Below are 21,633 nucleotides of genomic sequence, written 5' to 3' on the forward strand. Positions count from 1 at the left end.
GAGGGCGGGGTGGGGCGCGGGGCGGAGGGCAGAGAGCGCGGCGGAGGTCAGAGAGCGCGGCGGAGGTCAGAGAGCGCGGCGGAGGGCAGAGAGCGCGGCGGAGGGCAGAGAGCGGGACGAAAGGGCAGGGACCCGGGGGCGGAGGGGGCAGCCTCCGTTCCCGCTTCCGCCCGGCGGAACGCCGCACCCCACGCCGCGCTGTACGCCCGGTGCCCATTTTCCTGGAAATTTCCGCCTTCGCATCACAAGATGTCAGAAAGGTTAGCGAATTGCTTAGAAAAGTGGAGACAATATCTGATGAATTTGATATGACGAATGACCTCGGGGGCACAGTTGCGGAAAGGAAGCAGAGCTGTTCAAGCTCTAACTGCTGTTCTTGCCCTAGATACCTGTGATGTTTCACATAGGCTTTTTAAACCTTTTATTTGAAATGTGGTCTCTTGTTAAAAACATTTCCTCTCGGTATAATCTCTACGTCCTACATGCGTTTGCATAATACGGGATAGATCCCTGGATCCCTGGTACTAATGATTTAATGACTGCTCAATTTGGAAGAAAGAACCAAATTCCACCTCCCCCCCGCCCCCCAGTTTTCTAATTGTAATTTTGAGATTTTGATCAGCATTTCTGGAATTGGGGGCGAAAATACAAAAACACACGAAAAACTGCAGTCATGATCTCTCCGTGGTGCTGAAGCAATGCTCCCGGCTCTGTGCGGTCACTCTCAGGGCCCCTAGTCGTTTGTTTTGAGATTATCATATTCATTTCAGCTTTTAATTCTAATAGTCAATGTTTTCGTCTCTCAATGGTAACTTTCTTCTCATTTAACTAGGTACAAAATCGAGCCAGCATCTTCAATGTTTTAGTTTTCGTATAAGGACAGCAGACATTTGAAAAATTACCTTTTTTTCTATTAGTTTAGCGTAGCACTAGAATTCCTCCTTTTATTGCTGTCCTGCCACAGGCCCAGATTCTCCCTTGTTGGTGGAGAAACGGTAGTTGGACTAGAAAACTTGAGGTAGATTCTAGCAGCAAGCTCGGTTCTCAGAACTACATTTCCCACAAACGTGGACTACACTTCCCATGAGGGCTCGGGCGCCTGCGCAGAAGACGCACAGCAACAGCTTCCTGTCTGGGAAACGCTGCGCGGCCGGCTACCGGAAAGTAAGTGTGGGATTTTTGGGGTGGGTTACTTTCTGGGTTCCACAGGGGAAGGGACAAATGGACACATTGCTGAACGGTTGTCTGTTGTCTTCTTTTTGCCCTCTTTCACATACTTTGGTCTTTTCAGGAAAGCATTGGTGTCTGGAAATGAGACATCGCTTAAGACCATGTATTTTTCTTTTGTGCCTGGTACTTTCTGGAGCTCCCGGCGGAAACTCGCCGCAGTCGGGGCGTGTTTAATTCCGTTGTGACGGGAGCTTCAGTGGTCCTTGTACTGTGAAGTACAAAAGTGCTCTGCTGCCCCACTTAGAACTGGATGCTCATAAAACAGTAGAAGTTGAGAACCCAGGATTATGTGGGAGGCTGTGGCAGCAATTTTCAAATTATTTTGGGGATTGCCTTACACACAGAGCACGATTGCTTTCTAGTGATCATAGTGCGTGTCTGCTAATCCTTTGGACAGTACTGCCTCTTCTTCCCTTTGGATTAATATAAAGTTTATCAAGAGGAATCCTATTTGTGTTAACCCACTGGTTCCTGAGATTAGACCTTTTTTCTTTTCTTTTCTTTTTTTTTTTGAGACTGTCCCCCAGGCAGAGTGCAGTGCCGTGATCACTGCTCACTGCAGCCTCGACCTCCTGAGCTCAAGCGATCCTTCCACCTCAGCCTCCGACTAGCTGGGACTACAGGCGCGCGCCGTCTTGGCAGGCTAGTTTTTAATTTTTTGTAGAGACGGTCTCGCTCTGTTGCCCAGGTTGGTCTCGAGCTCCCGGCCTCGAGCGATCCTCCGTCTTGGCTTCTCAAAATGTTGGGATGACAGGCGTGAGCCACGGCGTCCTGCCCAATGTATGGAACATCTGGGGATGGCTGTTTTAGTTTGTAATTGGTGCTTAGGGGACACACGAATTCCCTCTTTGTGGTCACTTGGCAGCCCTGGCCAAGGTGTTACCTTAAACATCTGCTTGGGAACTACTGCACTTCATCCTGAAGAAGGATAAGGTGTGCTGGAAAAAGCACTGTAGTGTACCAAGTCCTGTTTTTGCCACAAATATGCCTTATAACCAACTAGACTCACTCTCTGGCCTAGTTCTTTAATTAGCAGGGGAGATGAACTAGTTAACTTTGGAGACTTTGGTAATACTGGATGGACTTTTGAGATCCAAATAAATAATTGGAGTGTTTTGCATGTTAAAATCACCATGTAATTTTTGACCTCATAGAAAGCTGAGGTGTAAATACAAATTACCTTTAATCCCACTACTCAGGAGTTAGGTTTTGATCTTTCCCTGTGTGTACTGAGATCATCCTGTGTTTATATTTCATTTAATTTGCACCTTCCCATATTACTTTCCCCAAGATTCCCAATGACTATTGAATACTCTAATACCTTTAAAAACATTTACTATTTCACTGTTGGTGGACAGTTTGCAGTTTCTACTTATTTGCGGTGAGTATATCCTACATGCATCTGAGTTGTTGATTACTTCTTTTCCTGACAAATGCCTAACAAACAGAACTGGGTGAATATGTGAATTATGTGGCTTTAAATGTTATAGGGAAAGTGATTTTCGCAGATAGTAACAGGCAAGGTCATTCACCTTTATGTTAGAGCTTTTTCTCTGTGAACAAGCAAACTGTGCCATCATTCTTCTGGCCTCTGGTGTTAAAACTGACAACTTTTAGATTTTAGATGGTCCCCGTTGGGTTAGAAATATCAGGAACAGATAAAGTACAATTTAAGGTGAACAGAATTCATATTTTGATCTGCACCCACACAGGCTAAGTAGGTTCATACCGGTATTTAATTTTGCATCTGATTCCAAATGTTACTAGTTTGAAATTCTACTGGAGTAGGAATAGTCTTCCAAGTGAGGCATAATTCCTACAAAAATCTCGGGCAAATTATAAAAAGCATGGTATTCCAGAAAAACAGCTGGCAGGCAAAATATTTTTGAAGTAATTCTGAAATAAAACAAGTTTGAATCCTGTATGTTATATGGTACTGTTTTGGGGCATTATTTAAATAAAACTACTTGGATTTGTTGTATACCTTTAGTAATGAGGGCTATGTTGTTAACCTCTCCCATCCTTGAGGACTGTGTAAAAGGCAAGTTTTTGTTCCTTCTTATGAGCTCTCATCATAGCCCAGGTTCAAGATCATCTTAGGCAAGTATTTCATTAAATAATGTTCAAGTTCATGAATTTCCAAAATACTTTAATTGATAAGTGTAATGCCCAGCAACTTAAAAAACACACATTAAAGTACAGCAACTCACAATGATAGGTAAAAAAGGTTACAGGACACAAAGGGCCCTTACTAATTTGACAAAATAGAAATACCAGGTCTGTTGTTCTTTCTGATGATTTATCTTGCAACTGCTGGATTTGAGTGGCAATTTGGAAGTATTATCTGATACCAATGTGATATATAGCTAGGAAAGACCAATGATAGGTGAAGTCCTTACCGTAAGATGTTTCTAAGAGCTTTTCAAGACAATTGTTTCTATTTAAAAGGAACGATATAAAGAGCTGGGTTATCTCAAACAATCCTGTGAAAGAAGTTTAAAAAGATTTAAGAAGGAGAAAGAGGGAAGGGAAGCTTCCTGGGTATGACACCATTTGCAAGGTCACAACGAACACCCCAACGGAGTGCAGACCTTTTCTTCTCCGTTGGTACTAGATAATTGTTTGGGACATATATGTGCTGAGGTTTGGATTGGGGTTCTGCTCGACAAAGCATCTGCTCTCGGACACCCCAGCGTAATTCCTTCCTATGATCTTCACCAGGTAAACGTATTGAGTCCCAGTCCCGTTTGTACTCAAAATACCGGGCTACCCGGTCTGTCTTGCCCCGGTTTCGGCTTAATTGGTCCAGCTTTGGGAGAATAAAGGACTTGGGTCTGCTGGCAACAATGAGGTCTTGTTCGTAAGCTGGAGAGCCCATTCCTTCTCTTTGTAGAGAGCAAATGAGCTGATCTTGAGAAATTCTTTGGTATTCATGTGGTGGATTAAATTTTTGTGAAATATCAAATGAAGATTCCTTGTCTTCCTGGAACTGCACATTCATCAGCCTTTGTCTTAAGTCCCAGAGACCCTGATCGTTTTCTGTACCAGATTCTGATTCACTGATAATTGACTCATCTGTTACTAATACTTCCCCATCTGGCTTTCTACGCAGCACCTTTCTTTTCATCACTGGCTTTCGGAGTCTTTGGGAGGCCTCAGAGACTGTTTCTGAAGTGACATTACTTTCTACATGTGGGTACTGTAGTTGCACAGGAAGAGTAGGTCGCTTTCCTGGGGCTATTGAAGCTTTACTGTAGGGATCATATTGGATAGATTGGGCTTCTCTCCTAACATCTCCTTCACCCTGCCCTGCACAGATGTGGGTAAAAGCTGTAGCAGCTGCCAACATTCGTTCTTCTGGATCCATAGTAGCCCATATTTGTCTATCAGGTAGAAGTTCTTCCATTGCTTCCCCTACACTGTAGGACCTTCTGCAAGAGATAACATTGGTCAGTTTTCTGATAATAAATTCCCAGCTCATAAATTGCTCATTCCCTTCTATTTTATAGCAGTCAAGTGGAGAAAGAATGGCTAAGGCAATCATAAATTCAATACAGGGTAGTATCAGAACAGTTTAGAGGGGCCTTAACTCAGTTCTAGGTAATCTATTACCTGCTTTCATTTCCACTCTTACTCCTGCTTTCTACTGTCTTGCCATCTTCAGGTCCTAAAACAGGACAGTATAGTTCTGGCATAAGACAAGCTTGAAACTACATGATATGGGGCATACTGCTTAATGTACACTGTGTAGCAGGTACTTAGGGAGTATTTTATATGCCTGCCATTGTCCTATGTGCTTTACATTTATTAATTCATGTAATTTTCAGCTGTGGGATTATCTGCTTTTCACAGATGAATAACATGAGGCACAGAGAAGTTAAATAACTTGCCCAAGGTTACTCAACTAGTAAGTAGTGGAGCTGAAATTCTAACTCAAGCAGTTTGGCTTCAGACTGAGTCCCTGCTTTTAACCATAAAAGAGTGATTTGATCTAAAAAAAAAAAATCATAAAAGCAGTGTTGTGTTCTCACACACACATATAATGTGTGTATATATATGCATACATATAATTTCTATGCTTTAGTAATTTTTTTTTTTTTTTTTTTTTGAGATGAAGACTTGCTGCCACCTAAGCTGGAGCGCAGTGGCATGATCTTGGCTCACTGCAACCTCCACTCCCAGGTTCAAGCGATTTTCCTGCCTAAGACTCCGGCATAACTGGGAGTATTACAGGCGTGGGCCACCATGCCCAGCTAATTTTTGAATTTTTAGTAGAGACAGGGTTTTACCATGTTAGCCAGGCTGGTCTCAAACGCCTGACCTCAGGCACCCCACCCGCCTCGGCCTCTCAAAGTGCTGGGATTACATGCGTGAGCCACCGCGCCCAGCTGTCTTAGTAATTTTAACGCATCTTCAGTTGCCAGCTAAATCTGTTTATTCTAGTGTCTGAAATAACTTAGTACCCACATCAATCAGCCACATACCCAATGCTAGTTTCCTGACTGGATCTGAGATAGGTATCTACTGTCCACTATTTCCTGTGTCCCCACTGTTTTTCTTTTTAAACCGAAAAACTAATACATGCACGTGATAATTTTAAGCAAGGACGTTCCCTCCCCCACCAATTTTTACTCTCAAAGGCAATTTCTTATGATTATCCAGAAATTTTCCATATTCACATGTACTTTTATTTTTTTATACCATAAAGGAGAACACTACACAACTCTTCTGAACCTTAAAGATAATCTTGGTTATCCAGCTATATATATCAGCATAGGCCGACCTTCTTCATTTTATGTTGTGCGGAATTCCAATGTATGAATATACCATACATTTATTCAGCCATTCCCTTACTGTTGTGATTTAGGTTTATAGGTTTACTGATGCTAAAACGAGTATCTTGCAAGTTTTTATCTATTTGTGCAAGCATATGAATGGGTTAAATTTCTAGACATGGGAGATGTGGGCCAAAAGGCATGTATATATTCAATTTTGAGAGCTGTTGCCAAAATGTTTACCTTCAAAGAAGCTGTACTGACCATATATTAACAGAGCTTGTTTCTCTATTCCCTCTCCAAAGTGGTATACTATCAAACTTTGTCTTTGCAGTCACTTCCTTGAAAAATAGTTCATATCCTTTTGCATTTATTTCAGCTGAGTAAAATTGAGCATTTAGAAATTTTAACAAATATTTTTATAAGCTTTTTTCTTTTTGTTTGAAATGCTTGGTCTTTGTCCATCTCTCAAGTTGCTGGATTTTTTTCTTTTTCATTAAAACTGATTTATATATTCATGAAATACTTACATATTAAGGAAGATAGCACTTCACCATCACTTATTTTTTTCTTCTCAGTTTGTTTTTTGCCTTTTGACTTTATTTTTTGCTGGGAGAAATTTTTACTTTTAGGTTACATCTTTTGTTTTTCTACAGTTTCTGGGTTTCTAGACTGTTTTGCTTAGAAATGCCTTTCCTATTCCAGAATTTAAGAAAAACGTTATTCCATGTTTTCTTCTAGTACTTTGTTTCATTTTTTACAATTTAAACTTTTAATCTGTTATAGATCTAGAAACTCAGAGTAAAAAACTAAGCTACCTACACTTAGATAATATAGCCTTAGAACAGATGTGGAGATGGTCTTCTCTAACTAAAGTAACCATCAGTCACAGATTGTCTAGGACCATCCCAATTTTAAGGATGTAGTATACTTGTCCTCAGATTATTGAAATATAACAGGAATTTCTACACTGACATCTACATTACATCAGACTGACTTTTTAAACTATTAGAGGTACGGAAATCTAATATGCATTTAATACAGCTTTAAAAAGGGGTCAGTGTGCTTAATTACCTTTTTTTCTCTCATCAAAAAGGCTTAAAGTGAGAAAATCTTGTCTCTAGCTTCTACTTCCAATGTGAAATACAACCATCAGTAAGCTTCTTCAGTTAGGCTAGCTTCTACTGCACCACCTAATATTCATCTAACGAATATTAGATGATGGAACATACAAGTCATTTATTTGAAATAATGGAAAGCAGTAGAAACCCAGAGCAGACATAAGTAGCCCATATAAAGAAATCTTATGACTAGAGAATTGAATACAATGAGAAATCAAATGGAAATGTTTTAGAGAAAAAATATTTGTAACATCAGTCCTCAATCAATTCAGTGAAGATAGAGAAATGAAATCTATAGACATTCTCCCTAAATTTTGACTGCTTTAATGAAACCTTAATAATGACAGCTGAATAATAGTTCTTTCCCTCTGTGAACTGGCCAGAAGGGATTGAAAAGAATATCTATGGATGATCAACCCACAATAAAGCTAATGCTTGTATCCCTGGAAAAGCAGAAGTATATTCTTTGGGCGTTAAATTAAATTTTATATACCATTGGAACATCATCAAAGGAACTGGCACTGAAACTGTTGTATCCCTTTGCTCTCTTTTCAGACAGGGCGGACCTGTGTGATTCCTTTACTCCTGGGGCTGTTGTATCATGGCTGATAATGACACAGACAGAAACCAGACTGAAAAACTCCTAAAAAGAGTACAAGAACTGGAGCAAGAGGTGCAAAGACTTAGAAAGGAACAGACCAAAAATAAAGAAGACTCAAACATTAGAGAAAATTCATCAGGAGCTGGAAAAACTAAGCGTGCATTTGATTTCAGTGCTCATGGCCGAAGACATGTAGCCCTAAGAATAGCCTATATGGGCTGGGGATACCAGGGCTTTGCTAGTCAGGAAAACACAAATAATACTATTGAAGAGAAACTGTTTGAGGCTCTAACTAAGACTCGACTAGTAGAAAGCAGACAGACATCCAATTATCACCGATGTGGGAGAACAGACAAAGGAGTTAGTGCCTTTGGACAGGTAAGGGCCAATACACTGTTTCTCAAAGCAAGCAATACTAGGATATTCTAGGTATACACACTGAATACTGAGATTATTTGTGTCTCTAAAACCCAGTATCTTTGTCTAACTCCACAGGTGATTTCACTTGACCTTCGCTCTCAATTTCCAAGGGGCAGGGATTCTGAGGACTTTAATGTAAAAGAGGAAGCAAATGCTACTGCTGAAGAGATCCGTTATACCCACATTCTCAATCGGGTACTCCCTCCAGACATCCGTATATTGGCCTGGGCCCCTGTAGAACCAAGCTTCAGTGCTAGGTTCAGCTGTCTTGAGCGGACTTACCGCTATTTTTTCCCTCGTGCTGATTTAGATATTGTAGCCATGGATTATGCAGCTCAGAAGTATGTTGGCACCCATGATTTCAGGAACTTGTGTAAAATGGATGTAGCCAATGGTGTGATTAATTTTCAGAGGACTATTCTGTCTGCTCAAGTACAGCTAGTGGGCCAGAGCCCAGGTGAGGGGAGATGGCAAGAACCTTTCCAGTTATGTCAGTTTGAAGTGACTGGCCAGGCATTCCTTTATCATCAAGTCCGATGTATGATGGCTATCCTCTTTCTGATTGGCCAAGGAATGGAGAAGCCAGAGATTATTGATGAGCTGCTGAATATAGAGAAAAATCCCCAGAAGCCTCAATATAGGTGAGTTAAAAACAAATGGCGCGTGGCTGTAGTCCCAGCTACTCAGGAGGCTGAGGCAAAGAATAACTTGAAGCCAGGAGGCAGAGGTTGCACTGAGCTGAGATTGGACCACTGCATCCTAGCCTGGGTGACAGAGGGAGACTGTCTCAAAAACAAAAACAAAAACAAAACAAAACAAAACAAAAAATAGCATATCCTTCTCTCCCCCGTAACTATCTAAATAATGGTCACTGATTCTGCCTTCATGAAGCTTTAATCTGAATTGTAGAATGTTATGAACATGTAAGAGACAGCAGTATATTCTAATTTCCTCTCATTGTTCTATCCCATGAGTAAAGAGACAGGTGTTTTGACCAGGCTCCTTAAGTAAAAGGACATTAATTTCTACATCTTTGTTGTTTCTGAATTTATGTTGAGGTATTATTGTTAGGATGTGGTAAAATTAAAATGAACAAACTATTCATATTAAATCTTGCTTGTTTTATATTACTGAGTAGTCATCCTACTGTACTTCTAAATTTTTCCTAATTTCGTATTTCTGAAATGGTAGGAAAGAAAGAATAGTCAAGATTTTTATTTTGAGAACAGGCTGAGATAGATACCAATAATTTTACCCATACTATACAAAATTGCAATGCTATTAACAAATTTGGAAAAAATACCAGCTGTTTTAAATTTTATAGCAGTATGGTGGAGCCATGTCTTGTTAGCACTGACATTTACCTAACATAGATCAGGTTGGTCTATGATTTGTTGCATTTTTCATTATTGTAATAAAGGTGTTCAAGGTTAGGGATGGTGAGATATTTTCTCAGCTATTAGTCAATATTAACATCAACGGTGACCTCCTACCCGGCTCCCTTAATGCAACTAACCCTTAGATTTTAAAGAACTGTTAGATGGCTGCTATGTATTCTCAAACCCTTTCTTTTCTTTTTCTCTAGTATGGCTGTAGAATTTCCTCTAGTCTTATATGACTGTAAGTTTGAAAATGTCAAGTGGATCTATGACCAGGAGGCTCAGGAGTTCAATATTACCCACCTACAACAACTGTGGGCTAATCATGCTGTCAAAACTCACATGTTGTATAGTATGCTACAAGGACTGGACTCTGTTGCAGTACCATGTGGAATTGGACCAAAGATGGATAGAATGACAGAATGGGGAAATGTTAAGCCCTCTGTCATAAAGCAGACCAGTGCCTTTGTAGAAGGAGTGAAGATGCGCACATATAAGCCCCTCATGGACCGTCCTAAATGCCAAGGATTGGAATCCCGGATTCAGCATTTTGTACGTAGGGGACGAATTGAGCACCCACATTTATTCCATGAGGAAGAAACAAAAACCAAAAGGGACTGTAATGACATAATAGAGGAAGAGAATACTAATTTGGAGACACCAACAAAGAAGGTCTGTGTTGACACAGAAATTAAAAGCATCATTTAACCATAGACAATTTGCCAGGATCTAGGAACCACCTAATGGTAGGTGGACAGAAAGGAAAAAAAAAATGTACTTGCAAGTACTAGGAATTCAGATGATCAGCTCTCAAAAAAAAAAAAAAAAAGCAAAAAGACTAAAGCCCTATTAAGGAAGTTATTGCTTTAATAAGAAATTTCAAATACTCTCTTATCCCGTTCCAAAAGGATTAAGAGATTAAAGAAGCAAAAAGCAGTCGTAAAATGGAGACGTATTTACGTACACCTGGAAACCTGTGCCTTGTATTCAAATTAATTAAAGCGTAATCCTGCAAGTATCTAATTTGTTGTGTTTTTCTCCCCCAAAGCAGATAAGTTATTCACTACTCATCTGAATTTTCATAAACTGCTTCACCTGAGTGTCTTATTTTCTAAGACAGAATTTAAGAATATTAAATTCATTTAATTAAAGATTGGATAAATTGGTTTAATGCCAGGCACCTACCTGGAAGTTAACTAAATGAATAAAGCACAGTACCTTATCTTACAAAGCATATAAATCTAGTGCAAAGGTTGGTAAATGTTTCTGTGAAGGATTAAAGAGTAAATGTTTTAGGCTTTGTGAACCACAAATGACGTCCATTGCATACGTATTTTTACAATCCTTTACAAATGTAAAAAGCACTCATAGTTCATGGGCCATGGTGTTTGCCAAGCCTTGGGCTAGTGACTATACGCAAGTGCTTATAGAGGAGATATTAAAGCTAAATCTTACAGAACAAGTGGGAGCCAGTTAAACTGAGGATAACCACTTTAAGTGTGTCAGAAGGCAGAAGATACAGTTGTATAAAGGGTTAGAGATGACAGGATATGTATTCAGGCAACTGTGAATTCTTTAATATGGCTTGAGAGTGACAAGAACGTAGTTTAAAAAGGTAACCAAAGGTCACATTTGTAGAGCAAAGGCATTCCTTAAAAAGCTTAGATTTTGCAGGGACACTGAAAGAATTTACATGCCCAACAGAATTGTGTGGCAAAAATATTGCTCTGAGTGTTCTGTGGATGGGAAGAGGGCAAGATTGGAGGCATTGTGACAAATTAGGGGGCTGTTGGAGTAATGGAGGCAATGGATGATGAAATGGCCTAGAAGAGACTTAGTGAGGTGAAGGGAGATAAGTAGAAATTTCAGATTAAGAAAGTAGAAACAACAGAACTCAGTGAATATGCTGTTCAAAACTAGGGAGGCTTTCTAGATAACTCCTAAGTTTCAGATGTGAGCAAAATGAGTGGCTGGTAGTACCACATACTGAGAGAGGAAAAATGAGATGGGGCTTTGCTTGTTCTCAAAGCAAAGTTAATAAGTGACCCTCAAAATATTACTTGTGAACACCAGTATTTATTCAAAAGAACTCAAAGTTGTCTTAAATACATTATGCTTTGCAGCCATAAAAATAATAAACATCAAAATTTGAACTCAGACCTTCTTCCTCAAAAATAATTTTCATAATTGCAGCGTGTGTTATCCACATTTGGAATTTTTACAAATGCTACCTCAGAGAGTAATTTTACAAACTTACATTTGAAGGCTTCTTGTTTATTCTACCTACGATGACTGTTTTGACTTATGTAGTCACTAAATTCTTACTCTTCTAGATTGGATAGTACAATCTAGTCAACGTTGAAAGGATTTTACTTAAGATCTAAGACCCTGATCCTATAATTTACACTTCTACCATGTTTATGAGATCCAAAGTTTTACTTACCAACCAATAATTAGTTATTTCCTACCCATGTTCAAGACTCCAGGTATACAAATATGTTTTCTATCCTCCAGCTGCTAGTGCAAATAACACATGGGACAATTAAAAACAATACTAATATATAAACATAAACTAATACTCCATAATTTCTACAGAAGCCCAGCAGGGGGTGGACCACAGAAATAAAACTTCACTGAAAGAGTTCCAGATTTAGGAAGTAAAATAGCATACAAACGGTGAGGTGACCCTGTAGTACTGAAAAGTACATTATAATAGCTGTTATATCCTAGCAGAGAGGGAACCAGAAAATATCCCCATTTTAGAGATGGGGAAATAGTGGTACAAAATTACTTAAGATTTATTCAAAATTGCCCATTGTATCATCCAAGTCTTCTGGATTTGAATCATTATCACTGCTGTTTGGGTCCTAGTCTATCAACACTTCATTATGCCCTGAGTATTCTTAAAATATAATTTGGCCTTTGATTTTGATTTAAAGATCCTCTTTTTCATGTAATCAATGATCATGGTGGAATAAAACATGTAAGTGCAAACCAAAGTTGTTTTTTTTTTCTGAATTTCTTACCTTATTTCAATGTATCTTGATTGGCATTTACATTCAATTAAAAAAAAACCTAGAAAAGAAAAATAGAGCTTAAAAAAATTAACTCTGAAGCAGTGATACATGGAACAAAATGCACTAACCAAAAGTCATTGTTAGGATACTGTGTAGAAGCAAAGGAATCAGAAGATCAGGGTCTTAGATCTTAAGTAAAATCCTTTCAAGTTTGGCTAGATTATACTATCCGATCTAGAAGAGTAAGAATTTAGTGACTACATTTTTGGTAGTTGCCATAGAAAAAGTCAAGACAGTCATCACAGGTGGAACAAATGGGAAGCCCCCAAATGCAACTTTGCAAAGTTACTTGTTCTCTTAGGCAGCATTTGTACAAATTCCGAAGTCTCTGACCCATAGTAGGGACTAAATAAATGTTAGAATAAAGGAATTATTTCAATAGGTTGTGAAATTTAAATGACACTTTTTATATATCTATACATAAATAACCATTTGTGAGACTCTGTTTGGGCCAGGAAGACTTTTGGCAGTAAAGCCAAGAGCTAGGTTTTTTTTTGTTTTAATGGCATGTGTCCTACTATACAGTGATTAATGTGTTATTTCCTCTGCATTTCAACTGTGTCACATCCTATTTTTTTCCTTGAACATATGAAGATGGTGTTTGCAAACAATAAATAAAATACAAACTTTAATAAGGTCCATAGGTAACTGTCAGTTCCTTCTCTTTGTAATATAAAAGATAGAACAATCCTTTGTCTTTACAGGGAAACTTTCACATAAAAGCTAGAGCAACTTGTATTTTGTAAACACAGACAACGTTGACCAAAATACCTAATGATATCTTCTCTCGAAAAATCTCAGTGACTCAGCATCCTAGGTTTAGCTAGTTACAATCAAAAGGATTTCAAGGGGAGAAGGGGCGAAGACTTTAAATTGAGATAAAGGGACTGGGTCAGTAGACTGTTACAGGGAGGCTATTGCAGTTATAACAAATTTCTCTACCTCTGGGGAGGTAAGCAAGCAGCTTAAGGAATCATAGTATTAAAACAAAACATCCTACCACAAAGGCAAACAATACCATAATGAAGGCAAAAGAGACAACAAACTGGGACAAATACTTGTAACAGGTTTAAATATCAGTAATTTGAATTCCTCTTAGAAAGCTATTAAAGGGTACACATATCAGTAAGATAAGGGAGAAAAGACAGATGCTTTACCAAAGAAATAATAACTAATAAACAGGCTGGGCGCAGTGGTTCATGCCTGTAATTCCAGCACTTTGGAGGCTGAGGTGGGAGGATCGCTTGGGGCTGGGAAGTAGTTAAAGACCAACCTGTGCAACACAGCAAGACCCCCATCTCTCAAAGAAAAAGAAAAAAAGATTAGGCATGGTAGCGTAAGCCTGTAGTCTCAGTACTATGGGGGCTGAAGCAGGAGGACCGCTTGAACCCTGGAGTTTGAGGCTGCAATGAGCTATGATCTGGCCACTGCACTCCAGCCTGGGCACAAAGTCAAAGTCTGTTGTAAACAACAACAAAAATTAATAAACAGAAAACATGTTCAATCTCAATAATGTGTATAAAAGCATTAAGACACCATTTCAGATTGGTAAGATTTTTCAATACCCAGTGCTGGCGAGTGTGTGAAGAAATAAAAACAAGGGTCCTTATTCTGCCCTGTGTGTTGGGGATAATCCCTTTTTCCAGAAGGCAGTTTGGCATTATTATTGTTTGACTCGAGTCTCTGTCGCCCAGGCAGTGATCTCAGCTCACTGCAACCTCTGTCTCGCAGCGATTCTCCTGCCTCAGCCTCCCAAGTAGCTGAGAGCACAAGCACCCGCCACCACGCCCGTCCAATTTTTTTTTTCTATTTTTAGTAGGGACGTGGTTTCACCATGTTTGCCAGCTGGTTTCAAACTCCCAATCTCAAGTGATCCGCCCGCCTCGGCCTCCCAAAGTGCTGGGATAACAGGCGTGAGCCACCGCGGCCGTCCTGAATTCTGATTTATAATGCCAAACTGCCCTCTAGAAAAAACGGATTATTCCCAACACACAGGGCATAAAAGTGCTTGCTTTTATTTCTCCACTTTCTCACCAGCATTGGGTACTGAAAAATCTTACCAATCTAAAAAGATACCTTAATGTTTTCCTTTGCATGCTTAGTGAGATTGTAGACTGTTTAGAATAGAAAAGATTTACTTCCATTTCGGGGTGGGCAAACACCTTGGACGGTTCCATGTGGCAATTCACAAAAGCTGCAGCTAGAAGGCGACAAGACACGCTCCGCCTTCAATGGCAAAGCTCGCAGTCGCCCCGCCTGGCCGCGGGCGTGGCTAGGACCCGGATCGCCAGCGGCCTTCGGGACTCCGCTCCAGTCCCGGGGCCGTGGCCGGCCTCCGCCTGGTCCCAGGGGCGCGGCCCAGAAGCTGAGGGAGACCACCAGGACAAAGACGGCGGCGGCGGCCAGCGCACACCGCTACCTCCAGGGGCCGCGGCCCGCCGCGCACAGCGCCTGTAGCTCACGCTGCCCGGGCCGCCTTCTTCAGGAACGCAGAGGTTCGGGACTGCTCGCCAGGCAGGACCTGGAAACCAGGGAGGGAAGCTGCCACTCTGCACCATCCCGAAGGTGGGAAAAGGAGCGAGAGCTCCCGCGGCAGTGGGCCGGCAGTCACCAGGTCCCCGCGTCCCGCCGCTTCCGGCCTTCGCCTGGCTTACCCGCGTCGCCGAAGTCCACTCTCTCTACACCGCGTCCTGCCAGCCGCCGGCAGAGCACCGCAGATTCTGTTAGCGTTCGCTTAGCTGGCGCAGGCGCACTTCCCCCCACGCGCCGAGCCTGCCGTTAACCGCCGGCCGCTGAGGTTTAAATCCCGAGAGCGAACCGGCACCCTTAGCCCCGCCCACCGTCCCTCTTATTGGTCCTGAGGGTAAACGTCCTCCAAGTCTGCATCCTGATTGGCGCACATTTTCTCTTGGCCTTCTCCGCAAGCGGGAGCATGCCCGGGATTTCGCATGCTGCCCTAAAAATGGATATCCGAGCCCGCCTAGCTGAGGCGTGCAGGCAGCAGTTGTTGCTGCGATGCCTCCGGTGTAGTAAGTCTGGAAGGGAGGTTGGGCCCTCGAAGAGAAGGAGAAAACTCTCAAACCTTGGCTAACGGCGAGGTAGCTGGGATTTTGGAGAGGCCGCCTAACGTTCTGCCACCTCATTGGAATCAGCCTCCGCCCTTCTCAACTGCTGACTGCTGCGGGGCCAGTGGTGCCGGGAGGGGAAGGCGCTCAGGGCACGGTTCCAACCGTCTGCCTGGGCGCTCTAGACGTGCCCCTGGGGCCTGACAGAGCGGCTGTATGAAGCCCCGGCGCACTGAGCTCCTCCTGAGTAGCTGGGACTACAGGTGTGTGCCACCACAGCTAGCTAATTTTTGTATTTTTAGTAGAGAACGGGGTTTCACCATATTGGCCAGGCTAGTCTTGAACTCCTGACCTCAAGCGATCCGCCGGCCTCCATCTGCCAGAGTGCTGGGATTTCCAGCGTGAGCCACCGTGCGTTGCCCCAATTAGTTTCTTGTTATCCTTTATATTAAATGTTGATCTTTGAAAACCTTTAATACATAGCAACTTGAAGGATCTACTCCTGCATATTTCATATTTCAAGTGGTATCTGGTGTTCTACCCAACCCTGGTTTTTTTGTGGATTATTTAGTCCTCCAATTTTTCTTAGATCTGATTTAATAATGCTTGTGGTTCCCAGAAATCTACTGAACCCAGGTCAAACCTTAAACAAGAAACTTTAACCAAGACCACTTAAAATACGGTATATAGAAGAAAATCTTACTCTGCAAACCAAATCTCATCTTAAAAATTTGTTATGGAAAATTTCAAACAAATTTTGAAAAGCCATACATAATGAAGCCCGGTGAACTCAATATCAGGTTCAGCAATGATTAACTTATGACCCGTCTTGTTACTGCTATATCACTAACCACATACCTTGTCTTGTATTGTTTTGAAGCAAATACAAAGTATCTGAAATCTAAATATTTCAGTATAATCTCTGGAAAATTAAAGGACGTCTTAAAAGCATACCATAATATTATTATCACACCTGAAGTACTTAATATGTTTTTTTGCTATCATCAAATATCCAGAGTTCAATTTTCTGCTTGTCTTTTTTTTTTCAGTCTGCTTACCTGGGTCAGGATCCAGTCAAATCCATGTGATATGTCAAATCCATATGTTCTTAAGCTTCTTTTATTCTTTAAATTCCTCCTTCATTTTTTTTTTCCTTGAAATTTAGTTGTCAAAGGAACCAGGTGATTGGTCCTGTACAATCTCCCGTAATCTGGATTTTGCTGATTACATCTAAGCAGTGTCGTTTAACATGGCTTCCTTACCTTTTGATTGCAACACAGCTCTCTTCCGTATGCTTTCCCTAATTAGGTGTTGTTGGTTTATCAACTCATCAACTTCTTTATGCACTCAGATATTGCTTTCAACTGGTGATATCATCATGCTTAAGGTAACCGCTCCTTTTTTTTTTGAAACAGAGTCTCGTTCTTGTCGCCCAGGTTAGAGTGCAATGGCGCGATCTCGACCCACTGCAGCCTCCGCCTCCTGGGTTCAAGTGATTCTCCTGCCTCAGCCTCCTGAGTAGCTGGTATTACAGGCGCATGCCACCGTGCCTAGCTAATTTTGGTATTTTTATTAGAGACGGGGTTTTGCCATGTTGGCCAGGCTGGTCTTGAACTCCTGACCTCAGGTGATCCACCCGCCTCGGCCTCCCAAAGTGTGGGGATTACAGGCGTGAGCCACTGCGCCCGGCCAAGTTAACCACTCCTTTATGATATCTTTGCTTACCTCACCTCTTTGTTGACATTTTCAGACAAACTTCTTCAACTATAGTCCTCCCTTATCTGACTGATTACATCCTGTCTCTAATATTTTCAGTTCTTCTCTGTTTAAGTCTTCTCAGTATTGAAGGCAGAACAATAATGGCATAAAGAATAACAACATGAAAATAACCAGCTTTCCCTTGACACTGCTGCTCCCTTCTGTCAGCCTTTTTGCCCATCCTCTCTCCCCTATCTTCTTTGCTCAGTTGCTCCTTAAGTCCCTACATTCTGGATTCTACCCTCATCAGTATATTCAAACTGTACTTTCAGAGGTCACCAGTGATCTTGATAGTCAGCTCCAGTTGTCTTGCTCAGCCCTCATTCTTTTTTACTTCTTAAAAGTATTTGATAATCAATTCTGCAAGTATTTAATGAACCCCCGTGGTTAGTACTGTGCTATGTCTTGGTGATTTGATAGTGAATAAAAAGACACAATTTCTGCCCTTATGGAGATTTTGGTCTGATAGGAGAAATTGACACTGATCAAATAATCACAAATTACAGTTGTCCCTCAGTGTAATCTGGGTATTGGTTTCAGGGCCCCTGCATATGCCAAAAATCCATGCATACTTAAGTCCTCAAGTTAGACCTACAGACCCACTTATATGAGAAGTTGGCCCTCTGTATACCCAGGTTTCACATTTCTCAAATACTGTATTTTCCATTGCCTTTTGTTGAAAAAAATTCACATATAAGTGAACCTGTGAGTTCAAACTTGTGTTGTTCAAGGGGCAACTGTATTATAAAATTACAGTTGTGTTCAATGCTAAGGAGAGGCAAATGGTTCAATGAGAACATTTATTAATAGGGAGATTTGGCACAGTGTCACTGAACCAAGAATTGAAGGATAAGTAGGTGAAAGGACGTGGAGGGAAGTGAAGAGGGTGAAAGGAGTTTGCTAGGTAGCGGGAATAGCATACTCAAAGGTCTATGAGAATGGAAGAGTCAAGAAACATAAAGACCAGCAAAGAAAATAATGGTAGAGATGAGACTGAGAGATAGGCAAGGGTCAAGTCGTGCAGGTCCTGCAGGCCAAGGCAAGAGATTTGATAAGAGCTCTAGAAACTGAAGTGTTTTAAGCAGGGTTGGGGCTTGACTTAGTCAGGTAAGGGCTATATATTCAGATTTGCATTTGAAGTTATTTGTTGGCAGCACTGAGGAGAATGGATTTGAAGAGGGAAAGATTATATGTGAAGTCCAAGTGGGAGACAGTTACATTATTCCAGGTGGAAGACTGTGGTAGCTTAGGCCAGGAGGATAATAGCCAGAGATTTCAAGAAGGCGATAGAGATAGTTAGTTGCTAAAACTCATGATGACTTGAAATGGATTGACTGGGGTTGGGATGTGAAAGAGAGGCAGGTCATGGATTATTCATAGGATTCCTGTTTGCACAACTGGATTCTGTTTTCTGAGATAGGGAATACAGGAAGAAAACCGTGTTTTGAGAGACAGAGTTAGATTTTGGGCATGTAGAATTTGAGATACCCTGGGGGCCTCCAGGTGGAGATAAAAGTAGGTAGAATATAAGCTTATATTATGGTGTCATATTATCTAGGCACAAAATCTGCCTCCTCTACTCCCTGTTTGTGATGAGGACAAGTTATTAACCTACTTTGAAGAAGTAAAAAAGAATGAGGACTGAGCTTGGAGCTTAGATGAAACATATGGCCTAGTGATGTGGATGTATGACTCATTTGCATATAGGTGGATGTGGTTTAAGTAAAGGGTAAGAACAAGGTCTTCCAGGGAGAAAGTACAGAATGAAAGAAGGCAGCCTGTGTAGTACCAAGTGTGTTCACTGCCCTGTCCTGAAACTCTCATTCGTGGAACTCAGGGTACCTTGTCCTGGCTCTCCTCCCAGCTCTCTTCTGCCTCTCAACTATTGCTGTACCCCAAGTGTTGATCCTTTCTGTTTTTGTTTTTTTAAATCTTGGAGAGCTTAATGGTTTTGTTGCTTCCACTATCCATTTTATATGGAGTAATTTCAAAATCTGTATTTCTAGTCCTTACCTTTCTCCTGAGTTTCTAATATCTACCTTAGCTGTATTCTAGCGTCTCTACATAGATGTCTTTTCATCCTCCCGAATGCAACATGTCTGAATTTTTTTTTTTTTTTTGAGACGGAGTCTCGCTCTGTCGCCCAGGCTGGAGTGCGGTGGCGCGATCTCTGCTCACTGCAAGCTCCGCCTCCTGGGTTCACGCCATTCTCCTGCTTCAGCCTGCTGAGTAGTTGGTACTACAGGTGCCTGCCACCACGCCTGGCTAATTTTTTTGTATTTTTAGTAGAGACAGGGTTTCACTGTGTTAGCAAGGATGGTCTCGGTCTCCTGACCTCATGATCTGCCTGCCCCGGCCTCCCAAATATCTGAAATTTTTATTACTTAATCTTTCCCCTCTGGATTCACCGTGTGATTTCCCCTGTTTGTATCTGTGGTATTGATCACTCCCAACATTTAATCATTTTTTACTTTTTCTCATCCTCATTTTTCTAATAAACATTACATTATTAAGCTTTATTACTCTCCTTTCCATTCCCTTTTTGCTACTGATTACTATTTCAGTCCTAATTATTTCATTCTTGGATTCTTTCAGTAACACATTTAATAATATGGGAGGACATGGTTATCAAAAGATACAGTTACAGCAAATTTAGCTTCAAGTTCAAATTGGCTCTTACTTGTGATTCCAGAATCAAACAACACCTCATTTTATAAAATAGAATGAGTGTTCAGATGAAGTGAGTAGAAGAGTTTGGCTTCATAGGCAGAAAAGGGTAGAAGAAAGCAGAAATGGAACAAAAAGTAGATTGGTCGGTTCAAAATTTCTTTCCTTATAGTGTTAAAACAGGGAACATCCTCATCATGCTAGCTTAGGTGAACCGTACTCCTGATTGGTTGCTACGAATCTTCTGTTTTTGGAAAACTGGCCTGTTTCAGATGTCAGTTTGATTATGTGGCACCTATTTGAATGACTTCATTCTGGTTTGTTTGGTCTCTTGGGACCTAATGCAGGAGGCTAGTCCAAACAATGGCCTCCCATACTTTGTTTACATGGTATAGTTAAGATTATAAGCTCATATTATGGTGTCACATTATCTAGGCACAAATTCTGCCTTCTCTACCCCCTAGTTTGTGAAAAGGACAAGTTACTTAGCCTCTCTTTGACTAAATTTTCTCACTTACAAAATGGGGATAATATGCTTGAGCACGGGAGGTAGAGGCTGTAGTGAGCTATGATCACACCACTGCACTCTAGCCTGGGCGACATCTCACCTAGGCTAGAAATCTCACCTTTGAAATCTCCTAAATGATAAGAGTGGCTTTTGAATGCTAGGGAGATGACTGGTTGCAGGATGGGGGCTGGTCACCAGAAAGACCAAGGCATGATTAGAATTGGTTGGAACTTTCAGCCCTATGTCCCGGTCACCAGGGAGGGGAGAGAGGCTACAGACTGAGTTGATCACCAATGACCAATGTAATCAATCATGCCTACGCAATACAGTTTCCATAAAAAGTTAAAAGGATAGCTTGTGGGGAGCTTCCGAATAGTTGAACATATAGAGGTTCCTTGAGGGTGGCATGCCCAGAGAGGGCATGGAAGCTTCATACCCCCTGTCTCTCACATGCTTGCCCTAGGTACCTCTTCCAGCTCTGACCCTATTTTGAAGTAGATAGAATCACAATGGAACTAGAAGACACCCAGCTGATGTCCACTGCAGAGTTGATTGCTTGGTGTGTGGGGAAATAACTCCCATACATGTGGTGTCGCAAGTGTTGTGTTGAGTGGTATGTGAGAGTGGAGGGGAAAAAAGTTTCACTAACTCAATTTCTTTTATGGGGTTGTGGTGAGAATTAAATTAAAAAGTGCATGTTAGCACAGTGTCTGCCAAGTAATAATAACTAAATACATTATAGATACTGTATAGTATTGTTATTCTTCATTCTTATTCTTATTAGATGAATAGCTCCCTGCCTTCCCTTATATCTCTTTTGGCTCAATCCATCCTACATCATTGCCAGATGAATCTTCCTAAAACTTTAATCAAGTTATTTTGCTTAAGCACTTTCAGTGATTTATGTTTGCCAGAGTAAATTCAGTTTCCCTGGGTTCCTGCACAACCTGGAGCCATCCTGCCTTTTCAGTCTTATTTCCCCTCTACTCAAGTCCTCTATTCTGGCTAGTTTTGTTTCTTCGCTGTCCTGAA

General features: G+C 41.1%; 2 protein-coding genes across 7 annotated transcripts; one reads left to right on the plus strand and one right to left on the minus strand.

The window, feature by feature from the left end:
* Positions 1-1,112: 1,112 nt before the first annotated feature.
* PUS3 (pseudouridylate synthase 3) lies at positions 1,113-10,544 on the plus strand. 2 transcript variants are annotated; one of them, XM_012001267.1, is made up of 4 exons: positions 1,113-1,164; positions 7,682-8,105; positions 8,223-8,788; positions 9,733-10,544. In XM_012001267.1, exons 2-4 carry the CDS (start codon positions 7,728-7,730, stop codon positions 10,232-10,234), a joined length of 1,446 nt encoding a protein of 481 aa, XP_011856657.1. In that variant the 5' UTR covers positions 1,113-1,164; positions 7,682-7,727; the 3' UTR covers positions 10,235-10,544. The 2 variants fall into 2 exon arrangements, with proteins under 2 accessions (XP_011856657.1, XP_011856658.1); XM_012001268.1 differs by lacking the exon at positions 7,682-8,105 and having other exon boundaries at positions 1,119-1,164.
* Positions 3,363-17,333, minus strand: HYLS1 (hydrolethalus syndrome 1). 5 transcript variants are annotated; one of them, XM_012001263.1, is made up of 4 exons: positions 16,931-17,333; positions 12,553-12,601; positions 4,843-4,897; positions 3,363-4,661 (listed from the first exon to the last, which is right to left on the minus strand). In XM_012001263.1, the coding sequence occupies exon 4, from the start codon at positions 4,634-4,636 to the stop codon at positions 3,737-3,739; it is 900 nt and encodes a 299-aa protein (XP_011856653.1). In that variant the 5' UTR covers positions 4,637-4,661; positions 4,843-4,897; positions 12,553-12,601; positions 16,931-17,333; the 3' UTR covers positions 3,363-3,736. The 5 variants fall into 5 exon arrangements, with proteins under 5 accessions (XP_011856653.1, XP_011856652.1, XP_011856651.1 ...); XM_012001262.1 differs by lacking the exon at positions 4,843-4,897 and having other exon boundaries at positions 16,931-17,316; XM_012001261.1 differs by lacking the exons at positions 4,843-4,897; positions 16,931-17,333 and adding an exon at positions 15,258-15,343.
* Between the last annotated feature and the right edge of the window lie 4,300 nt (positions 17,334-21,633).

This window comes from Mandrillus leucophaeus, unplaced genomic scaffold (assembly GCF_000951045.1).
Source record: "Mandrillus leucophaeus isolate KB7577 unplaced genomic scaffold, Mleu.le_1.0 Scaffold656, whole genome shotgun sequence".
In the NCBI taxonomy this organism is placed as follows: Eukaryota; Metazoa; Chordata; class Mammalia; order Primates; family Cercopithecidae; genus Mandrillus; species Mandrillus leucophaeus.